We start from the raw sequence: 19,724 nt of genomic DNA on the forward strand, positions 1-19,724 counted from the left end.
AGATGAGTAGATGGGAAACACGCCCAGAAGGCAAGAGACTTTCCAGAAGTCAGAGAGGAGGGCGAGGATCAGCCCGGGTTGCCCGACCAGGGCTCTCACTTTGCTCTGGGGTCTCTTCCCCTTGGCCTGTCCTGGCCTTGGTGGACAGAGGAGCAGGCGTGGTTATAATGGCTCTGAGGTTCATAGGACTGGCTGTTTGACTTCCGACTGGCTGTTTAGCCTCTGAGTCTCAGTTTTCTCATGTATAAGATGGGGACAAAGATGGTACTTATCTTACAGAGTTGTTGGAATAATGAATATGAAAATGTTTGTGAGTCCCTGGCTTGCAGCAGGGCCTTGCTAAAAGCTGGTGCGTTCTCTTTTCTGTTTCCCCCTTTTCCTTTTTCTTGGGCTCAAAGCACGGGACCCTCTGAATTTTCTCTTTTGTTCATCTAGCCCCAGAGGCCCCTCTGCCTTTCCTCCACAGCCTTCTTAACTCCTCCACAGCGTAACTGAATGAGTTCCTTAGTCTTTTTAAAAAGGTTTTCACTGAGGACTGGGTCCTACCCTCGTAGAGCTCAGTCTTGTGGGCCAGCAGTGACCCTGTAGCCTGGTGGGGTGTGGTGGGGTGGACTACTGTGAGGGGACCCCGTGTGGGGGATGGAGGTGCTCACCCGAGTAGGTGGCATTTGGTCTGACCCCTCGAGGAAGAGTAGGAATCGTCCAAGGGTGTGTGTGTGTCGGGGGACAGAGGGTACCATGTCTGGGAGGAACGGAAGCCAGGGCAATGTGGAGTGGACAGGGATGAGGGCCAGGTGCAAGCCGTTATGGGGGGTTCGGGGAAGGGGAGAGGAGCCTGTGTCTCAGGTGTCACCTCTCCCTCCATCACTCACTCCGACAGGTGCTACCCACCTCCGTCTGCCTAGCTCAGTGCTTGGTCTTGGGGTAGCCTGCCTTTTGTCCTGGATCATCCTGCTGGTACAGCCCAGGGCTGTCCCCTGCCTGGTGGACTGGAGCAGCAGCCGCCTGTCGAGGGTGATATTGGGTCCCGCGGTCGCCCTGGGAAGTGGGAGGAGGTACCGGTTCGGGAATCTGGGGCAGGTGAGCAGTGTCTGGTGGGACCTATGGAGGAGGCTCAGTCCCGGGCTAAGAGACACTGCAGGGCAGGGTGCCGGTGCTTCCCCGGTGCTCCCCAGGCAGGAAAGGCCTCGCTGTAGAGACACCCACCCAGGCTGTCAGGGCCACTCACTTTGTGCGAATAAACCTCCCATTTTATAACTAATGTCAGTGAGAAAACAATACTTCTCCGGGAAAAAAAAAACCTTTGGGAGTCAAGTTTATCGAAACTTCAATTTTGTGATAGAATTTACTGAGTTCTGATGGCGAGCCTGGTACCGAGGCCACAGAACAATGGGTTCCGTTCTGCAAGCAGTTGGCCAGAGAGCAGAGCAGTACAGGACAGGTGACAAGTGCTGTCAGACCTCTTCTGCTTATAGATCATGAACACCTGTATGAGGTCCTGTGGCTTCTGTAACGATTACCACCAATGGGGTGGCTTAAAACGACACACATTTATCTTCTTTCAGTTGGAGGTCAGAAGTCTGAAATCAGTTTCCATGGGCTAATGTCAAGGGGTGGGCAGGGCTGCGCTCCTTCTGGAGGCCCTGGGGGAATCTGTTTCTTTGCTTTCTCCAGCTTCCAGGGCACCTGCACTCCTTGGCTTCCTCCATCTTCACATCTCTCTCTGCTTCTGTCTTTACCTGGCCTGTTCTCTGAGCCCTCTGGTTTCTCTCTCTGAGAAGGACCCTTGTGGGCACATCAGGCCCCCTCTCCCAGCTCAGTGTCTTTAACTTGATCATACCCACAAAGTCCCTCTGGCCACGTGAGTCACATGTTCATAGGTTCTGGGGACCTGGGTGAGGATGTCTTTGGGGGCCGTGATTCAGCCGCCACAGAAAGCGTCCACCGGCCTAGCTCAGCTCTAATGGGCCTGGGGGGTGGGGCTGGAGGGCTGGCTTCTGCTGGCGGGACCGCCCTCCCCTCCGCACATCTCCACAGCCTCCCCTGGGCTGGCCTCTACCGCGGGCTCTCCTGGGGTGGCAGGATGGCCCCTGGGGCTCCAGGTCAGCCCGGGCAGCTCCCAGTCTTGGGGGAGAGACAGCCTTTCCAGAGGGCACTGTGGCTGGAGTCCCAGGGCTGGCAGATTCATCGATGAGACCATGGCCGACGCCCTCTGGCCAAAATTGTGAGCAGCCCTCCCGCACGTGGAATAGGGGAGGGTCAGTCCACGAAACAAGGGGTATCGAGACGAAAATAACCTACAAAGGAAAAAATGAACCCAAACAAACCGGTGTGTGTGCCTTACTGTTCATCTGGTAGCAGTCTGGACCTGGATGCTGTGGGGTGTGCCCGCCCACAGTGGGTGCGGGGCGGGGGCTGCAGTGGGGGGGATGCTGTGTTGAGGGATGGTGGAGAGCACCTCGGGGGAGCCAGTCACGTCTGTGCCTCCCAGGGCTCCCCTGTGTACCGGCACGGCCCGTGAGCGTGGAGTGTGGGTTGGCTGCCCCAAGACCCACATTTGGGTCCTTTCAGAACAACCCTTCTCACACTTTTTAGTGTCACACCCCTTTGTTCTCAAAAATGATTAAGGACTCCAAATAACTTTTTAAAACGAAAGTGATATCTACCGGTATTTATTGTTGAGTGATGTCAGCAACATTATTAATTCAATTAAAAACAGTAGACCTGTTATAGGTGACCATAAAAATGTATTTTTCCATCGAAACCATCTATGCTTTCCAAAACAAAAACATTAGCAGGGAGAGTGGGGTGGTTTTGCATGTTTGTGAATCCTTTTAACGTCGGCCGGGGACCGCTTGGTCTGGTCCAGCCTTCTCTGTTTAATCTGTTGTGATCTGTCATTTCAGCTGAAGTATTTGAAGGAAATCCAGCCTCGCCCCAATAAGGGAGAAGGCCCTTAGAGAGAGGGCTGTGGCTGTCCTGCTGTGGCGCTGCACCCGCGCTCCACAGGTGGTCCTTTCTCTAGGGCTTCTCGCGCCCGGAGTCTGACACCCTGTCCCTGAACCTCCTCTCTCTGCTGCGTTAACTCTTCGGTCTGTCTCGCACGGTGGGTGGATGTCTTACTTACGCCGATGTTACACCATCACGCTTGCTCGCTCTGAGCACGCTGGTACTGAGTTAGGCAGATTTTCTAAATACTGACACGTTTAATCATACGCTTTCGGAAGATCACTCTCATCACCGTCACTACCCGTCTTATCAGGAGTCTTTCAGAGGTATGAGGCTGTCAGGCTCACGGTGGAGGGTACAGATTCTCCCACTTCTCAGTTTTGCCTGAAAGCTCCATTTTTATAACATGTCTTCCTTGAAGTGAAGGCTCAGTTTGTTCAGGTTTGAGTGATGGTCTATAAAGTAGCGAAATCTGAACCACCACGGTGGGTCTCGGCGGTCCTTTTAGTAAGAATGGTGTTGCCGAGTGAAAGAAGTTCACCTGCAACCCAGCGGTCCCGCCCGGCTTGCCCAGTGATTGTCCTTCACTGGGCATCAGGAATGTCCTCTGTGTCTTCCTGGTTTCATCACAGAGTGTTAGAAGCACGTGTACTCAAGGGTCATGGCAGGATGAAATCCGTAGTCTTGTCATCTTCGCCTGGGACGTTCTTGTGTCTTAGGGGTGGGGAGTTAATTAGGTTTATGTGTTTTTTAATGGAGATTCTTAGGATTGAAAGCAGGACCTCGTGTGTGCTAAGCACGTGCTCTGCCACTGAGCTGCACCCTCCCCACCGAAGCACATTCTTAAGCGCAGCCACTGTAACTTGCGCCAAGTGGTGGCCCCCCCACGGTGGCCGGTGGGGTTTGGCGCTGCTGCCTCGGGTTGTGCTGAGTCCTGGCAGCTGCACCCACTTTTGCCTTGGTGCCCTCAGCACAGGTGCCAGCACAGTGACCAAGGCGAGTGACACCTGGAGGTAATGGAAATAGCTCAGACCCTGCGGGGCCCTTGACCACCTTGGGGAGCCTCCAGGTTTGGGGGCCACATTAAGAACTGCTGTTTTGGGAGACCAAATCCACTGCCTTTCCCCCTCGCTTGCCATTTTAGCATCATGCAGAATTCAGCCCCTCATCAAGGCCGAGAGCCGAGATTCTGTGTCACCTGGAGAGCCTTGTGAAGGCTCAGATTCCTGTCTGCTGGAAGGCAGATAGCATCCTTACTGACCCCGGTCAGCAAGACACCTGAACACGCCAACCTATCCCCGCTTGGTGTCGGCAGTAAGACTGCGTGTAGCTCAGCTGTCCTGGTGCTGGACTTGAGGGTCCCCTGAGCCAGGGCTCTCGTGATGACATCCGGACCCACGGGCCTTGCTCTTCCTCTGCCTGCCTTTCTGTGTGTGGCTCAAGGTGGCTCCTGTGGTGGCCCCAGCAGCTTCGGGCTGATGACCTCTCTGCTCCAAAGATCACAGAAAAAGAGCATTTCCTTCTCTTAACAGAACCAACAGAAGCTCTGATATTCACATCTCATGGCTCTGATAGGTTCATGCTCACAGGTCCCCTCTCAGACAGCCTGCGTTCCCAGGGCCTGGTGGCTGCTCAGAGCATACGCTCAGCCCTAAACCAGTCACCGAGGCCAGGACAGTCAAGTTCTGGTTGGTTCCTGGGAGGAGGGGCAGAGGGATGCCCAGGAGCAAGACGGGCACATTTTCCCGGGAAGGCGGCGTGGGTGCCACTGCTGCACGGGGGGTTGGAGGTGGGATTGCAGAGCGTTGGCTGCAGGGATGGCGGTTCCCCTGGGATCCGTGGGAGGTGGGAAACGTGCAGAGTTGTCCTAAGCACTGCAGCCCTCACAACTTTCTACTTTATTTGAACACGAATGCTGCAGGTTACCCTAGAGGCCCCCGTGACCCTCAGACTGGCAGCATGAATGACTGGCACAGGATTTTTGACCAGAACCTGCTGGTCCCTCCCCACACACAGAGGGCACGCCAGCCCCCAAAGGAGTCGACGGCGTTCCAGTGTGTCCTGAAGTGGCTTGACGGCCCGCTAGTTAAGCAGGTAAAGAACTTCACTAATTTATTGTCAAACGCACGTTGTCACCGCTCTCTGCCGAGATGGTATTGATTTTCACTTATTTATCTGAGTCTTAACTGTACCCATTACCTTGGGCATCAGCAGTGTTCGGGGACAAAGTGGCCCATCAGCAAAGAGGATGCATGATTCAGCGACTCAGTCAGCACTTTTGACACTGGGTCAAGGCTTCTTTTTGGAGCAATTGAAAAACCCAGGTAATTTGATTACTTGGGTTAGTTCCTAGCCAGGCTATTTGCAAGAGGTGGCCTGCTTTCAGCCTGGCATTTCGAACAGCAGTGCTGCGCTCTGGGCACCCCGGAAGATGTACCTGGGAGGTCCCACCACCTTTTGCACACTCGGGCCCTTGCTCTGTGGCCCTGCCCCCATCTGTGCCCGTGAGCTGCGGGAGAGGCGGGTGCTTCTGTGCCTCCGCGGAACACACATGTGATTGGGTTGCCCTGGTGAGGCCCGGTGTCCTGGGAGGGAGGGGTGGTGCACGGGAAAGATCAGGCCTGCCGGTGGGAGCACATGGCTTAGACGGTCTGGCTGGGCAAGGCTGCGCCTTCTGTGCAGCTGGCAGAGCGGTTCCCCACGTGTCAGAGTTGTCGGAGCGCTGGGTCTGTGGATATTACTGCTATTAATCTCTCACATCCTACATCACTCCTTCTAGACCCTTGGACTGAGCACCTGCTGTGTGCTTGCCGCCCTCGTAGGTACCGTGGTGACCACTGCTTTTCCAGCTTTACTTCTGAGCATTTGTGTTAGTTCACTCCATCCTCACAACAGCCCTGTGAAGTGGGTACTGCTGTTGCCCGCACTTTACATAAGAGGAAGCAGCCCGAGAGAGAGGGTGTCACTTGCCCAGGGCGACACAGCTCCAGCCGCCCGGCTGGGACTCCAGCCCTGGTAGACCAGCTCCGGCCGTGCCTGCCTCCCAGGAGCTCACAGGATAGTGGACAGCGGTTTCCTCTAGCCTAGGAACTTCACAAAGGAAATTTTATTTGTTTTCCCGATTTACTTTATTAATTTATTTTAATTTATTTTTGGAAAGGTAATTCTCATAGCTCAAAATTCACCCAGGGCGCACAGGGAAAGTGTATTGTCCCGTGGAGTCCCTGAGACACCCAGTGCCCCTCTCTAGAAACAGCCGGTGTTAACCTGGTTTCTCTACAACTTTCCAGAAATTCTAAGCAGATACAACAAATGAAAATGCTTGTATGTGTTTTTCCTTTTTTAAAATAAATGGTTGCTTATCTCTATATTCTGTTCTATGCCTTTAAAAATATATTCTTAGCAAAATGTCTTATAGATTGTTCATGTCATTCCACAAATAACTTCTTTCTTAAGATGGCATGGCTTTTCCTGTTTGGATGACCCATCATCCATTTGTCAGGCCCTTAGTGATGACCATTCGGACTGTCTCCAGGTGTTTGCTTTTACAGACACTGCCACCGTGGATAACTTCACTGACGTCATTTAAAAAAATGTACACATATGTCTGTAGAATGATTCCTACAGGTGGTTTTCCTGATCTAGAGACTTACATTAAAAGTTATCATTTAATACCCAATTATAGGTTGTTTATAAAAAAACACTTTAAACATAAAGATGTAAAGTGTAAGTCTTCAAACCATATGTATGAAAGCAAAAGGATAGAAAAAAGATACGCCATGTAAACACTAAGCATAAGAAAGCTTTGTGGCTATACTAATATCAGACGAAACAGATTTCAAAATGAGGCGTATAAAGGGACAGAGATAAAGGGACACTTCATAATGACAGCGGTATACAGGAAGGCATGACTGTCCTAAACGGGAACGTGTCTATGTCAGGAGCCCCCAGAGCAGCCCAGGTTTGATGGTTCACTGGGAGGACTTGACATGACTCAGCGTACAGTCATTCTCAAAGGAAAGATTTGTTTCAGTGAAAAAACACAGAGTAAGACCAGCCAGGGGAGAGGCTGATGGGGATGGGGGTGGGGAGGGGACGGTGTGAGTGTCCGGAGTCCTCTGCCCCTGGAGCCGCGCAGCACACACGTCCCCCAGCAGTGGGCTGAGATGGCACAGGTGAAATGCTGAGTCAGAGACTCGGCGCCAGCAGGCTCTCAGAACCCCAGGGACTTCTGGGGATTGGTCGCTCGGCACCCTCTGCCCAGCACACATCGAGATTCCAGAGCCCCAGGAGAAAAGCAGGTGTTCAGCACAAACTACTCCGTACACACAGTCTGGGCCCCGTGAGCCACTCTTACCAGTTAGGGTGGCGGGGAGTCTGCGCTCCCAGACTCCAGCCAGGGGCCAGCCTTGCGAGCCGGCCTTTCAGAGCATCACCGGCCTGCCGTGATAACGCTTCTGTGCGGAGCACCTGGTAGCGTGGCTTCCAGATACGCAAAGCAAGGTGTGTAGAACTAAAGGCAACCACATTTAGATGTAACTTCATAATCGAGACTTGCAACTCTCCTTTCTCAATAATTGATAGAGCAAACAGACCAAAAATAATCATAAAGATGTGGGAGATCTGAACAACACCATCAGCCACCTTGACTGGTCATCTCTAAAACACTACACCCAACAGATAAAATACACGTTCTTCTCAAGTGCATGTGAAACAGTCACTGAGATAGACTGTATGCTGGGCCATCAAAATAAGTCTCAAATTTAAAAGCATTGAAATTCAAAGAGTATGTTTACTGACTAATGTTACTAAAGTAGAAGTCAATAACAATAAGGTGCCTAGAAAATCCCCGAATGGTAGGAAACTAAATAACACGCTGCTGACTAACCCCTGGGCAGAGAAGAATTCAGAGAGAAATTAGCAGACCATCTGCACTGAGCAGCGTAAGGGTGTGTGAACGTTCGTGGGTGCAGTTAACGCAGTCCTTTCAGGGGAGCTTACGGCGTTACGCGACTGCGTTAGAAGAGGCAAGTTACTGGCAGGCCTCATTTTATTGTGCCATATACTTCATTGCGCTTTGCAGATACTGTGTTTTTTACAAACTGGAGATTTGTGATAACCCCGCATGGAGCAAGTCTATTGGCACCATTTTTCCAGCAGCATTGGCTCACTTTGTGTCTCTGTGTCACATTTTGGTAATTCTTGTGATATTTCAGACTTTTCATTTTACTTGTTGTGGTGATCTGTGATCAGTGACCTTGATGTCACTACTGTGACTTGTTGGAGGCTCAGATGATGGTTGGCATTTTTAGCAGTAAAGTATTTTTAAATTAAGATATGTACACTTTTTTTAGACATATTGCTATTACACACTTAATAGACTACGGTGTAGTGTAAACATAATTTTATATGCATTGGGAAACCGAAAAATTTGTGTGACTCACTTTATTGCGATAATCACTTTATTGTGGTGGCCTGGAACCAAACCTTCAGTGTGTCCAGGGTGTGACTGCATAAAATCAACAAACTCTCCTTCCTCTCTAAGAATCTAGATAAAAGGAACAAGTTAAACTCAAAGGAATTAGAAGGAAATAGTGAATATATGGGCAGAAACCAAGAAAGGGCGAATAATAGAATCAGTAAAGCTAGAAGTTGGTTCTTTGTAAAGATAAATAATATTAATAAAACACTGGCAAGACTGATCACGAGAAGAGAGAAAAAGACACAGATCACCAACGTTGGGAAGGAAAGAAGCGTCTGCATGTCCTACAGACATTTAAAAGGTAATCAAGGGATAGTATGAATGGCTTATGTGCCAATAAATATAACTTAAAAGAAGTGGACAAATTTCTTGAAAAGCACAACTTAACCAAAAGTGACAGGAGAAGAAATAGAAAATCTAAATTGCCCTATATTTAGTAAAGAAATTGGATGCATAACTAAAAGCTTCCAGACTTGGATGACTTCATTGTTGGGTTTAATAAAATATTAAAGGAAGAAATGATACCAATTCTAAACAAACTTTCAGAAAATAGAGGAGGACAGACTGCTTCCCAGGTGTTTCTTTGAGGTCATAGCTCTGACACCCCAGCCGGGCAAGGTACTCCAAGGAGAGTACAGACTGGTAACGCATGAACGTTAAATACTGGGACATGGGATACATCCAGCAACATACATAAAGGATAGAACGTCACGGTGAGCTTTACCGCAGGAAGGCAAAGTTGGCTTTACGTAGAAAAGTCAGCCAGTAACATTTAAAAGGTCAAGCAGGGAAAATGGTAAAAGTGCGGATAGTCTTATTACAAACTTGGCCAGTTTTTGTTGTTTGAAGAGTTGATAGCTTTAGATGGTAGCAAATTCCGTGTGTCAGGTGTTGGCCCCATATATTCCATGCTTACTTTGAACTCAAGGCACTTTGTCATTTTGGCATGTTTTTCTTACTGTTCATTTGCCTTTTTTCTTTAGTTTAATTTTACCGTGAACACAGATTGCATTCCTTCAGGATGGCTATTTCAATTCAATGTGGCATTTTGGGGGCACATGTTGTATGTTTGGAACTGTGCCGGGGACACAGGATGGCCACCCTGTACTCTGTCTTCGTGGCACTCTTGGTCCAGTGCAGGGAGATGGACCTAGAAACTTACTGAGTAGAATTGGGTACAAAGTAAAGACAGGCAGATGGGGGTGGCGAGGGGGTGGAGTTCTGGGAAGAAGTTAAGCCAGCAGGAGAGATTTGGGAGTTACGGGGCCTGGCTGGTGATTACCGCCCCCAAAGTGTGGTGAGGAGAAGGGGGAGTTGGGGGGTGACGGTGGTGCCCCGGGCAGTACCAGCAGTGGAGGGGGCCTAGGGCCAGGCCCCGGGGGAGGTGCATACACCGAGCACCTCCACATGCAAGGTCTCGTCCCAGCCCCTAAGGACAGAGCGGGAGGTGAATAGTCACAATCTAGCTGGGGTAGACAGGCCACTGGATGAACATGGTTGGGGGAGCAAGCAGGGTCTGAGGACGGGGCCTGGATGGCAGTGGGTCTGGAGAGGCCTCCCTCCCTCGTCAGGGTCTGATGGAAGCAGAGGGAGAGAGGAGGTGGGGGGGGATGCTCTGGAGCCAGGAGAGTGGGGAGGCCCTGCAACACGATGCTTGTAACTGGGCTTGGATTCCCACGCCCCTCAGCCTGCACACACACCACCTTCCTCCCAGCTGGAGACAGGCCATGATTTCACCAGGGACATGGGGTTTGCCTGCTGGACCCTGGAAGGCCTAGGCGAAGGAAGGCAGTGGTCACCCTCTCCTTCCTGCTTCTCTGTCCCTCACATTCCACGTCCAGCCCATCGCCGAGGTTGCCCTGCAGTTCCTGCCAGACATCCCGAGTGTGCACACAGCTCACCCCCACCTGCAGCAGCCTCCTCGCGGCCTCCTGCCCGCACTCCTGTCCCCAGGGGTAGCTGGACTGCTTTTCTTTCCCCCCAGCTTTATTGAGGTATAACTGACAAATAAAGGGGCAGAGACTTGAAGTGCACAGCGTGATGACTTGGTACCCACATGCGCTGTGGAAGGATCTGCCCATCGCATTGTTAGCACATCCACCGGCTCCCGTTAGAGTGAAGTTCCTTGAATCCTGGGTCAGGTGGTGTCATTTCTGCTCAGATTCTTCCCCTGGCTTCTCACCTTGTTCGGAGTGGAAGCCCAGCTTCAAATCATGCCCTACGGGGCCTGCCTGGGCGGCTCCTGCCCCGTCCTGCTCCCTTCCCGCCGCTGCTGCGGTCATACGGGCGTTCTGTTTTATGATGTACCTGGGATTTTGTTTTTATTCGGGTGTGGTGGGGCCAACAACACAGGGGACGATTGTCGTTGCAAAGAAAAGATAGTTTCTGACTCATGTCTCCCGAGGAGCGGGCGCACCATGCCACGCAGGACCGCTCGGGGAAGCAGTGGGGTTGGTCAGGAGGCCGTGGGATGAGGGGAGAGCTCGGGTGAGAGCCTTGCTGGTTGTTCTCGTGGGAAGGGATGGGGAGGCAGGGTCAGCAGATGAGCATGTTTAGGATTGGCCAGTTGCAGTGATTCTGGGGGCCTCTGGGGTGCAGGGACTGCGGGGAGTTGCCCGGTTCTGGCCCTGGACTTGCTGGGGCAGGAGAGTACTGTCCCCCAGAGTGTGAGGGCCAGATGGAGGGAGCTGTGGGGTGGGACTCTGGATCGGTTCTGGAAGGCAGGTCATTCCCTCTCCCTGGGAGTCAGCTGGCCCTGGGAGGGGCCGTCTCTCCCCATCAGGGAGGCCCCAGGTGACAGAGCATGAGGAACACAGAAAGTAAGGAAAATCAGTAATGTAGTTAAATATAGTTGGGATACCTCCTCGCAGGTCCCTGAGCACCGTGCTCTCTTCACCCGGAGCCTTGGATTGGCTCCTTCTTCCGCCTGGTTCACTCTCCCCGGATACGCTTGGGCTCCCGCCCTCCCCGGCCTTCTCAGCAAAACCGTCATCTTCCATCGGCCTCCCCTGGCTGTGCTGGTCCAGCAGCTGACCCACCCACCGCCCCGCCCCCCCGCCCAGTTTTATTGTTCTTCACGTGAACCCAGAGGACGGGGATTTAGTCCCTTTTGTTGCCTGTTGTGTCTCTAGTGCCTAGAACAGTGCCTGGCATGGAGCAGATCCACAGAACAGGTGCTCCAGTAATGTTAGGTGGCTGCCCGAAAGGGAAACAGAAGTCCTGGCCCCAGGGGCGGACGGTAAGAGCTACCCCTTTTCCAGCTGCACCAGCAACAAAAGCACCCGAGGCCCCGCAGAGCCTCGCTGCAGGTGGTGCCGCTCTGCGAGGAGGGCTTGTCTTTTTAGTCTCTGGCGCCTCCTCTGTCTTTGTGGCCAGGATTTCTCGGTTCTCAAAGATCTGCTTTTCTTTTGCTAATACCACCCCACAATCATTCTGGCAAGTTGAAGAATTAGAGTTTGTGGTTATATCAGGAAGGACTCGCTTGGTTGTAAATGATTAAAAAAAAAACCCATGCGTGTTCATAGCAGCACTAATACACAATAGCCAAGACATGGAAGCAACCTAAATGTCCATCGACAGATGACTGGAGAAAGAAGCTGTGGGATATATACACAATGGAATACTACTCAGCCATAAAAAGAATAAAATAATGCCATTTGCAGCAACATGGATGAACCTGGAGATCATCATTCTAAGTGAAGTAAGCCAGAAACAGAAGGAAGAGTACCATATGATGTCACTTATATGTGGAATCTAAAAAAAAAAAAGAAGAAAGAGAACATTAATGAACTCATCTACAAAACAGAAACAGATTCACAGTCATAGTAAACAATCTTTTACCAAGGGAAAGAGGGTGGGAAGAGATAAATTTGGGAGTTTGACATTTGCAAATGTTAACCACTATATATAAAAATAGATTAAAAAACAAATGTCTATGTAACACAGGGAACTGTATTCAATATCTTGTAATAACCTTTAATAAGAAAGAATATGAAAATGAATATACGTGTATACATTCATGACTGGGACATTATGCTGTACACCAGAAATTGATACATTATAACTGACTATATTTCTATTAAAAAAAAAGTATGCAGAATAACTTAAGCTAGAGGTAATCTGTTAACTTGCATAAAGACACACCCATAGTTAGTGTAAGCTTCAGGTGTGGCTTGATCCAGCATCTCACATGGTGTCAGCTGGACTTTTGCTTTCTTGGCTCCACATGACATCATGTGCATCCATCTCTGTAGATCCAGCCTCTTGTGTCTCATTGGCTCTGGGTGAGTCTTAAGCCTGTGTCCAGGCCCAGGGACTTCAGTCTCTGACTGGCCAGGGGAGGGCTCTGCACTTTGACTCAGAACTTCTCCAGGACCACGAGCCTTGGCAGAGTAGTTCCCTGGAAAGAATGGTGCCTGAACTGGGGGATGGATGCTGCATGGCCCAGTCCTACCAGGACGGTCTGTCAGCACCCATGGGGAGGCTGGTGACCTTGAGAACCCTTCATCCCTTCTGCCTCCTAGGGTGTGCTGGAGGTGCTGTCAGAGGTGGGGTGCCACCTGCGCGTGTCTCTCTTCGATGTCACCTACCGACACTTCTTTGGGAGGACGTGGAAGACTGCGGCGAGGCCCGCGGAGCCGCTCTCCAGGCAGCCACCCAGAATCGTCTTCAACGAGGTGGGCCATGGCGGCAGGTGGGCGGGCAGGGTGGTCTGTGGCGGAAAGCAGTTGCGGGGCGCCCTGGTGTGCAGGGTACTGCGGACCTGGGGGCACCGATGGTGCATCCCAGACCCCAGGAACACCCCTGAGCAGCAGAGGGCACCCTGCGTGAGGTGGGGCGGGGGTGGGGAGACACGTGGGATCTTGTTATCTTCACAGACCTTGCAGTTTTGGAACAAAGTTAGGGAATCATTGATCTCATCTGATTCCCCCACTTTTCCTCCCCCTCCCCTTTCTGTGGGGGCGACACGCCAAGGCAGGTGACAGAGCAGTTGCAGGTGTGATAAGTTCTTGGAAGAGACCAGTAGCTGCTGCCCCGGAGAAGACGGGGTTCCCTGGGAAGGGGTCTTCCAGTGCTGCCAGGTGGGGCCTCTGCGAGCTGATGTGGGAGCTGGACCTACCGGATGAGAAGAAACCAGCCTCGTGCAGAGCTGCCCCGCATGTGCTGAGCGTGAAGTGGGTGGAGGCGGCCGTATGTGGGCTTGGCCAGGTGGCTGGGCAGGGCCTTTGTCTGGACACTGGGGTTTCCTTCCAGAGCTGCAGAGGGTCCCAGAGGCCTTCTGTCCAGCTGCTGCTTCAGAGCTGAACCTGGTGGGTGGAGCTTCTGAGTGCAGGGGGTCCTGCAGTTGACAGTCACGGGTCCATGCTGTGTTGATTTCATCTTTCTCGTGTGTATGGAGCCTGGTATGTGACAGCACATTGAATAATGGAGGTGGTGGTGGTGGCCCCTGCCATCCTAGGGCACATCACCCTCTGTAACCACAGACCAAACCAGCTGCCCTTTTCTGCTGGGGACCGTCCTGGTCCTGTGGTAAAGCCGCTGGCCTGGCTGAGCCCTGCTGCGCCTTGGTTGGCCGTCCCCCGAGTCAGGACGGTGTGTCTTGGGTGCACTGGTTCTGACCGGCGCTCTTGCTTAACGTGGCAGGAGAGGGAGGTGATGCCCCCAGGGGTCGGGAGAATGAAACAAAGCCGTGGTGGCATGTGTCCTGGGGACTCAGAATGTACCTGCTGTTCGGGTGGTCACGCAGCTTGTGTGATGCCCCAGAGAAGTCTCGCGCCTGAGAGGTCGAGGGTTGTAAACTGCGGATGTGAGTGACTGCGGGCAGCTGCTTCCGGCGAGGTCTCAGCTCTGGCGGTTGGTCGTCTTCGTGCAATCGACGCGGCGGGACGCGGTTCAGCAGGAGCCCCGGGGGCCCCGACGTTGCCGAGGACGCGGCCGCGGCTCAGCCTCTGGGCCTCTGGGGTGGCCTCTGGGGCCAGGCTGTTGGGATTTCCTCCCTGTCCTGTACGGCCAGGCCCAGGGAAGCCCGCTGCGTCCCCGCCACGCTGCCCTGGAGGTCGGTATTGTTATTTCCCCTCTTGAAAGAGCAATCCAGCAGATCAGGAGTCAGGGACCACCTTGACCGCAGTGACTGTTCTCTGGCCGTGTGTCCCTGGGCCCTGCAGCTTCCGGTGGGAAGGGCCGCGGGGTCGGGGGACAGTTGTGCTCTGAAATTGGCACAAGAATGCTCTGCTGTCACCGGGGTTCTGAGATGAGTCCTCCCTCCCTGTCCTTCCCCTTAGCTTCCCTTGTAGCAGCCGCAGTCACAGCCTCGACAGGCCACACGGAGGGCCTGCCGTCTGCCCTGACCAGCTGGTGACAGAGAGCTGTGATGGAGCCCCGCAGAGCAGAAGCCGCGCTGTAGGACACAGCCTCCTTCTGGGCTTGTCCAGAGTTTAGCATTTGTCCCTGAGAGGGCTTCTCAGATGTCCATGTGTCCTGGGAGTGCTTTCAGCTCACAGTTCAGGCCTGATTTGGTCCGGTGTCCTGAGCTGGGGGAACCTGGGCCACTCTTGCTGTTTGTCTACTGCTAAGCTGGGCGTGGGGATGGGGGCAGTGGGTTAGTGAAAACCACAGTCCTTAACAGTCTCAGAGCTACTGAAGTGGAGAATGCAGCAAGGCAGTGTGGGGTGCACAGAGCATCTTTGCAAGTCACGGAATTGCTCCGGGAAGCCGTGGTTCTCCAGCTGCTATGCCCAAGGCGAGCAGCAGGGGCCAGTGGTGCCCCAGGAACGGTCCTGTGCGTCCTGATGAGCCATTTGATGGCATCCTCCATGCCCAGCACTTTCCTCTCATCCCTGAAGATCAGAGTTTAGTTAAAGAGATTTCCCCTTCGCTGAGTCCGTGTGCGTGTGCGTGTGCGTGTGTGCACGCATCCACGTATGTACATGTTTACGTGCACACGTGTGGCTGGTGTGGAGCGTTTGCAAGGTGACCTCTGAGGCACAGGAGGGTCTGGTTATGGGGTCACATCCTGCGAGCAAATGCCCTGCCACCACCCCTGGGGGGAACAGAGAGAAATGCAATTTGCTGTTTTTAGAGGTGATTCTGAAATCTGCTGAAGATCTTTTTCTGATTTTACTATGTGTTCTGATTTGCCTGTGTTTTTCTGGTCGTACCAGTCAGGTTAGGGGTGATCTGCTTGGAGGTCGCGGGCTGCCAGTAGCAGGGGACCGTCTTTGGAGCCAGGGTGGCTGTCGCCCCCAATGCGTGGGTTAGTGAACCCACCTCAAGGGCTCCAGGTTTTTACCGAGTTGTCTTAATACGCGGCCCTGAAAGAAGATGCTGTTTTGTTACTTTGCAAACAGGATCCTGAGGAAAGACTGTGGAGAGAGAAGTCTTGCCTTGAGTCTGAGCTGGGCTTTCCTTCTGTGAATGCTGACCTCCTCCCACTGGGTCCCAGCCTCCTGGCTCTGCCCGGCGGAGCCCAGGGGACCAGCTCCCAGGCCGCTCAGCTCTGAGCTCAGAATTCTGTGCTCTCCTTCCAGACCGTCCTCGGTGGAGCGGAATCGCCCTTCACTCGCGCTGAGGTGGCTGATAATTCATTCAGCCTCTCAGAAGGTATTGTTAAAAATAACCTGGGAGGCCAGAGTACCGTGCAGTCCCTACATCTTCTCTCTGAGATGGACATAATTCTCCCTAAATCCGCTCCATAACCAACCATGCTCAGCCTTTCAGTGACAGCCTCATTTTTCCTCCTTTATTTATTTTATGTGAGTGACTGGGCAGGAATCCCAGTGGGTCTTCACAGACAGCCGAAACCCAGACCAGGGGATTATCCCTCCTGGAGCCCCTCTCAGCCCCGCGTGTGGCTGAAGCGGCAGGTGAATGCTGCCCTGCGAGACCCAGGAGAGGGGGCGGCTTCTGCGTCCCATCGCTGACGCTGCGAGAAACCGGCTCCTGAGGGCTCAGCGTCGTGAGAGGAGGTGCTTCTTCCTTGGAGAGGAAGCTGGCAGGCTTGCTGGGGTGACGGACATCCCCGAGAAACCCCGGAGGCCCTCCCAGCAGCTGGGTTAATCACTGGGCGCTTGAAGGCGCCTCCCCCTCTCTGGGCGCCTCTCCTGGGTGGGGTGGTGGGGCTTTGGTGTGAGATGGAGAAGGACCAAGTCCTGCCCCATCGCCTACTCCTGGGGGAGTCTTACACTGGTTGTTTAAACTCTTTGCCCCCATTGACAAGCTGCTTATTGAATTTTGCATCAGCCACGACGGCCTTTGCCTCGTCCCGGTGGATCAGGGCTCCTCAGCCTCGGCTCTGCTGATGGGTTGAGTCGAGTCATTCTCCTGGGGGGAGGGCTGTCTCCACTGCTGGGTCGTTTTCCTGTGGATGACGGTGGCCCCGCCCCGGATGAGAGGAAGCTTCTGACTTGGAATGAGAGATCAGACGTCTTTCAGAGCAGAGTTTTGCTTGGCGGAGCTCACGGTGCCGGGAGCATCCAGTCTCACGCACAGGAGGCCGTTCTGAACTGCGAGAGGAAGGCTGAGCTGGCGGATAGAGGCTGCAGGAAGGATTTGTGATTTATTTGCCTCCCTGCAGATATTCCATTAAAGGTTTATTGAAACAAAGCTGTTTGGAAGGTGCTGGTTTAATTTCTGCTCCTCTCTGCTCTGGCCTGTCCTCCGCCCGGGGCAGAGGAGCCGCGTGTGGCCTGGGGCGGGTCAAGCGGCAGGGCGGCCTGGGGCGGGTCAAGCGGCAGGGCAGCCTGGGGCCCGTGGCCGCAGCCCCTCTAGGAAGGCGCGTCACCAGGGGCCCAATTTCCAGTCTGTCGTGTGGATGAGAAGTGGAATCTTGGCCCCGAGGCAAAATGGTGACCGTGTTTTTGAAGATGAAGGCGTTAAGACAGGAGCATTTCTGTGATTTATTAATCTGTTTATCCTGTCAGGGAGGGAACTTGTCAAGGGCAGATGAGGGAGATGTGAGGGGCGGGGGCGGGGTGAGAGCTCCCCTCTTCTGGCTCCATCGGCCTCCTCTCGCAGGTGATTGGATGCGCTTGACGGGGACCTTCAATCACGCACGGCGGCGGGCGCTTCGGGCTTCCTCTCCGGGCGTCGTCCTGCGCGGCTCCCTGAGACGTCCTCACGCCGGGGGAGGGGGGGCAGGTTTGCAGTGTTGCTTGATGGCAGATGGGATGTCTGGCCAAGCCCACGGGAAGGCGCCGAGGCCCCAGGTGAGCCGGGCTGGCCCGACGTGGCTTGGCTAGGGACCGTCCCGGCGAGGCGCCCAGAGGGTCAGAGCCGCAGCCTTCATCCCAGGAGGCACTTACTTCCACCGAGCCCTCGGGCTGCTCGGACCTGAGCAGGATTTGCCTTTGGTACCTGCCTAGTCTAGCCTTTCCCTTTGAACTTCGAACTTCTTGAGGGCTGGACCACGTTTTCCAGGTTCCCCAGAAGTCTATTTTTTTTTTTAATGGAGGTACTGGGTATTGAACCCAGGATCGCATGCACACAGAGCATGCGCTCTACCGCTGCGCTGTATCCACCCTCACCCCTTAGAAACCCATTGGCACGCGCTGTGCCCACACTGGAGAGTCTACAGTGACGTTTGCAAAAGCACCCGTCCTTGGCCGTCAGTAACGACGGGGTGACACCCTCGGACCTTCGAGGCCACCCTCCTGGTCAAAGCTGGAGTCCCTGGAGGCAGACCAGGGTGAGCCCTGTTGTTGGTTTGGTCTCAGAATGGTTGTTTTCAGTGGTGAACGAAAGGGAGGGGCAGCAACCACGAATTCATTCTTGGGACCCGCCAGAGGGGCTGGTCCGCCGCCTCCGGGCAGAGCATTTCAAGGTGCCCCCTGAGCTGGACGGTTATTGCTGCTTTGCATCAGAGCTTAAAATACTTGTTTCACTGCTGAAAGGAAGAGTGGGCAGTGTTCCTAAACCTGACGGGCACAGGTGTCACCGTGAGGGGTGGGATAATGACAAACTTGACTTTTCAGCAGGGCTTTTTAACACGGTTCTCGGGGCTTGGAAACAGAAACATAATTCTCTCTTGATCCAACCACCTGTCAGCTGTAAGTGGTCATTATTTCATCATTTTGCAATAAAAGATAATAGAATAACGATTTATATCTTATGGCTGATGTTTTAATGTGTCTCTCTGTTATCCCGGGCTGACAGTCTGTGATCACAGTAAACGTTTTCTCGGTGACTCCACAGTAATGACTCGTTAATGGGGGATTATCCCGAGTTTCAATCACGTTGCTGCAGCCTGGCCTGGCCCCGCCGTCCCTCCCTCGGCCTTGTCGGGGGTGGGCTTTGGGCTCAGCTGGTGGCCCTGCACCTGGGCGCTGCCCCTGCAGGGATGCCGGGTTCCGGGGACCACTCAAGTCCAGAGCCTCAGCTCAGTGCTGTGCTGGGGTCCCCGTAGGTTCACAAACCCAGTGAGCGGCTCTGTTTCTGCACCTGTGACGTTTGCTAGTTTTAGAAAACAGCAACCGTGTTGGATTTCATGAGATCGGAGCCAGCAGCAGAGGGAAGGTGCTCCTTCCCCACGCGGGGGCTCACGTCTTGGGATGGGGGCTGGATTGGACTCGCCCGCGGTATCTTTCTCACTCCCCTCTCCCTGGTGAGAGTGAGGGCTGCCCTTTCTTTCTTTCTTTCTTTAAAAAATTATTTACTTATTTATTGTATTGGAGTCTGGTCGTTTTCAATGTTGTGTCAATTTCTGGTGTGCAGCACAGTGTTTCAGTCATGCGTGTACACACGTATATCCACTTTCATGTTCTTTTTCATTGTAAGTTACTTGTACTACACAGTGTAAACTTGTTGTTTACTTTTTTTATATATAGTAGTGCGTATCTGCAATTCTCAAACTCCCAATTTATCCCTTCCCACCCCTTTCCCCCCTTGGTAACTGTAAGTTTGTTTTCTGTGCCCGTGAGTCTAATTCTGTTTTGTAAATAAGTTCGTTTTGTCTTTTTTTTTTAGATTCTACATATGAGTAATATCATATGGTATTTTTCTCTTTCTGGCTTACTTCACTCAGTATGACTATATCTCTAGGTCCATCCATGTTGCTGCAAATGGCGTTCTTTCATTCTTTTTAATGGCTGAGTAGTATTCCATTGTATACATATACCACAACTTCTTTATCCAGTCATCCGTCAATGGACATTTAGGTTGTTTCCGTGTCTTGGCTATTGTGAATAGTGCTGCTGTGAACATTGATGTATGTATCTTTTCGAATTAAAGTTCCCTCTGGATATACGCCCAGGAGTGGGATTGCTGGGTCATATGTTAAATCTGGTTTTAGTCTTTTGAG

General features: G+C 52.8%; 1 protein-coding gene across 1 annotated transcript in view; it reads left to right on the forward strand.

The window, feature by feature from the left end:
- NPHP4 (nephrocystin 4) overlaps positions 1-19,724 on the forward strand; it is a 102,606-nt gene that overhangs the window by 1,696 nt on the left and 81,186 nt on the right. Inside the window, exons 3-4 of the mRNA XM_072975535.1 lie at positions 4,871-5,043; positions 12,955-13,107. Coding sequence (XP_072831636.1) covers positions 4,909-5,043; positions 12,955-13,107 — 288 coding nt within the window. The 5' untranslated portion in view covers positions 4,871-4,908. The remainder of the gene's footprint in view (positions 1-4,870; positions 5,044-12,954; positions 13,108-19,724) is intronic.

The sequence above is a fragment of the Vicugna pacos genome, chromosome 13, assembly GCF_048564905.1.
Source record: "Vicugna pacos chromosome 13, VicPac4, whole genome shotgun sequence".
NCBI classification, from domain to species: Eukaryota; Metazoa; Chordata; class Mammalia; order Artiodactyla; family Camelidae; genus Vicugna; species Vicugna pacos.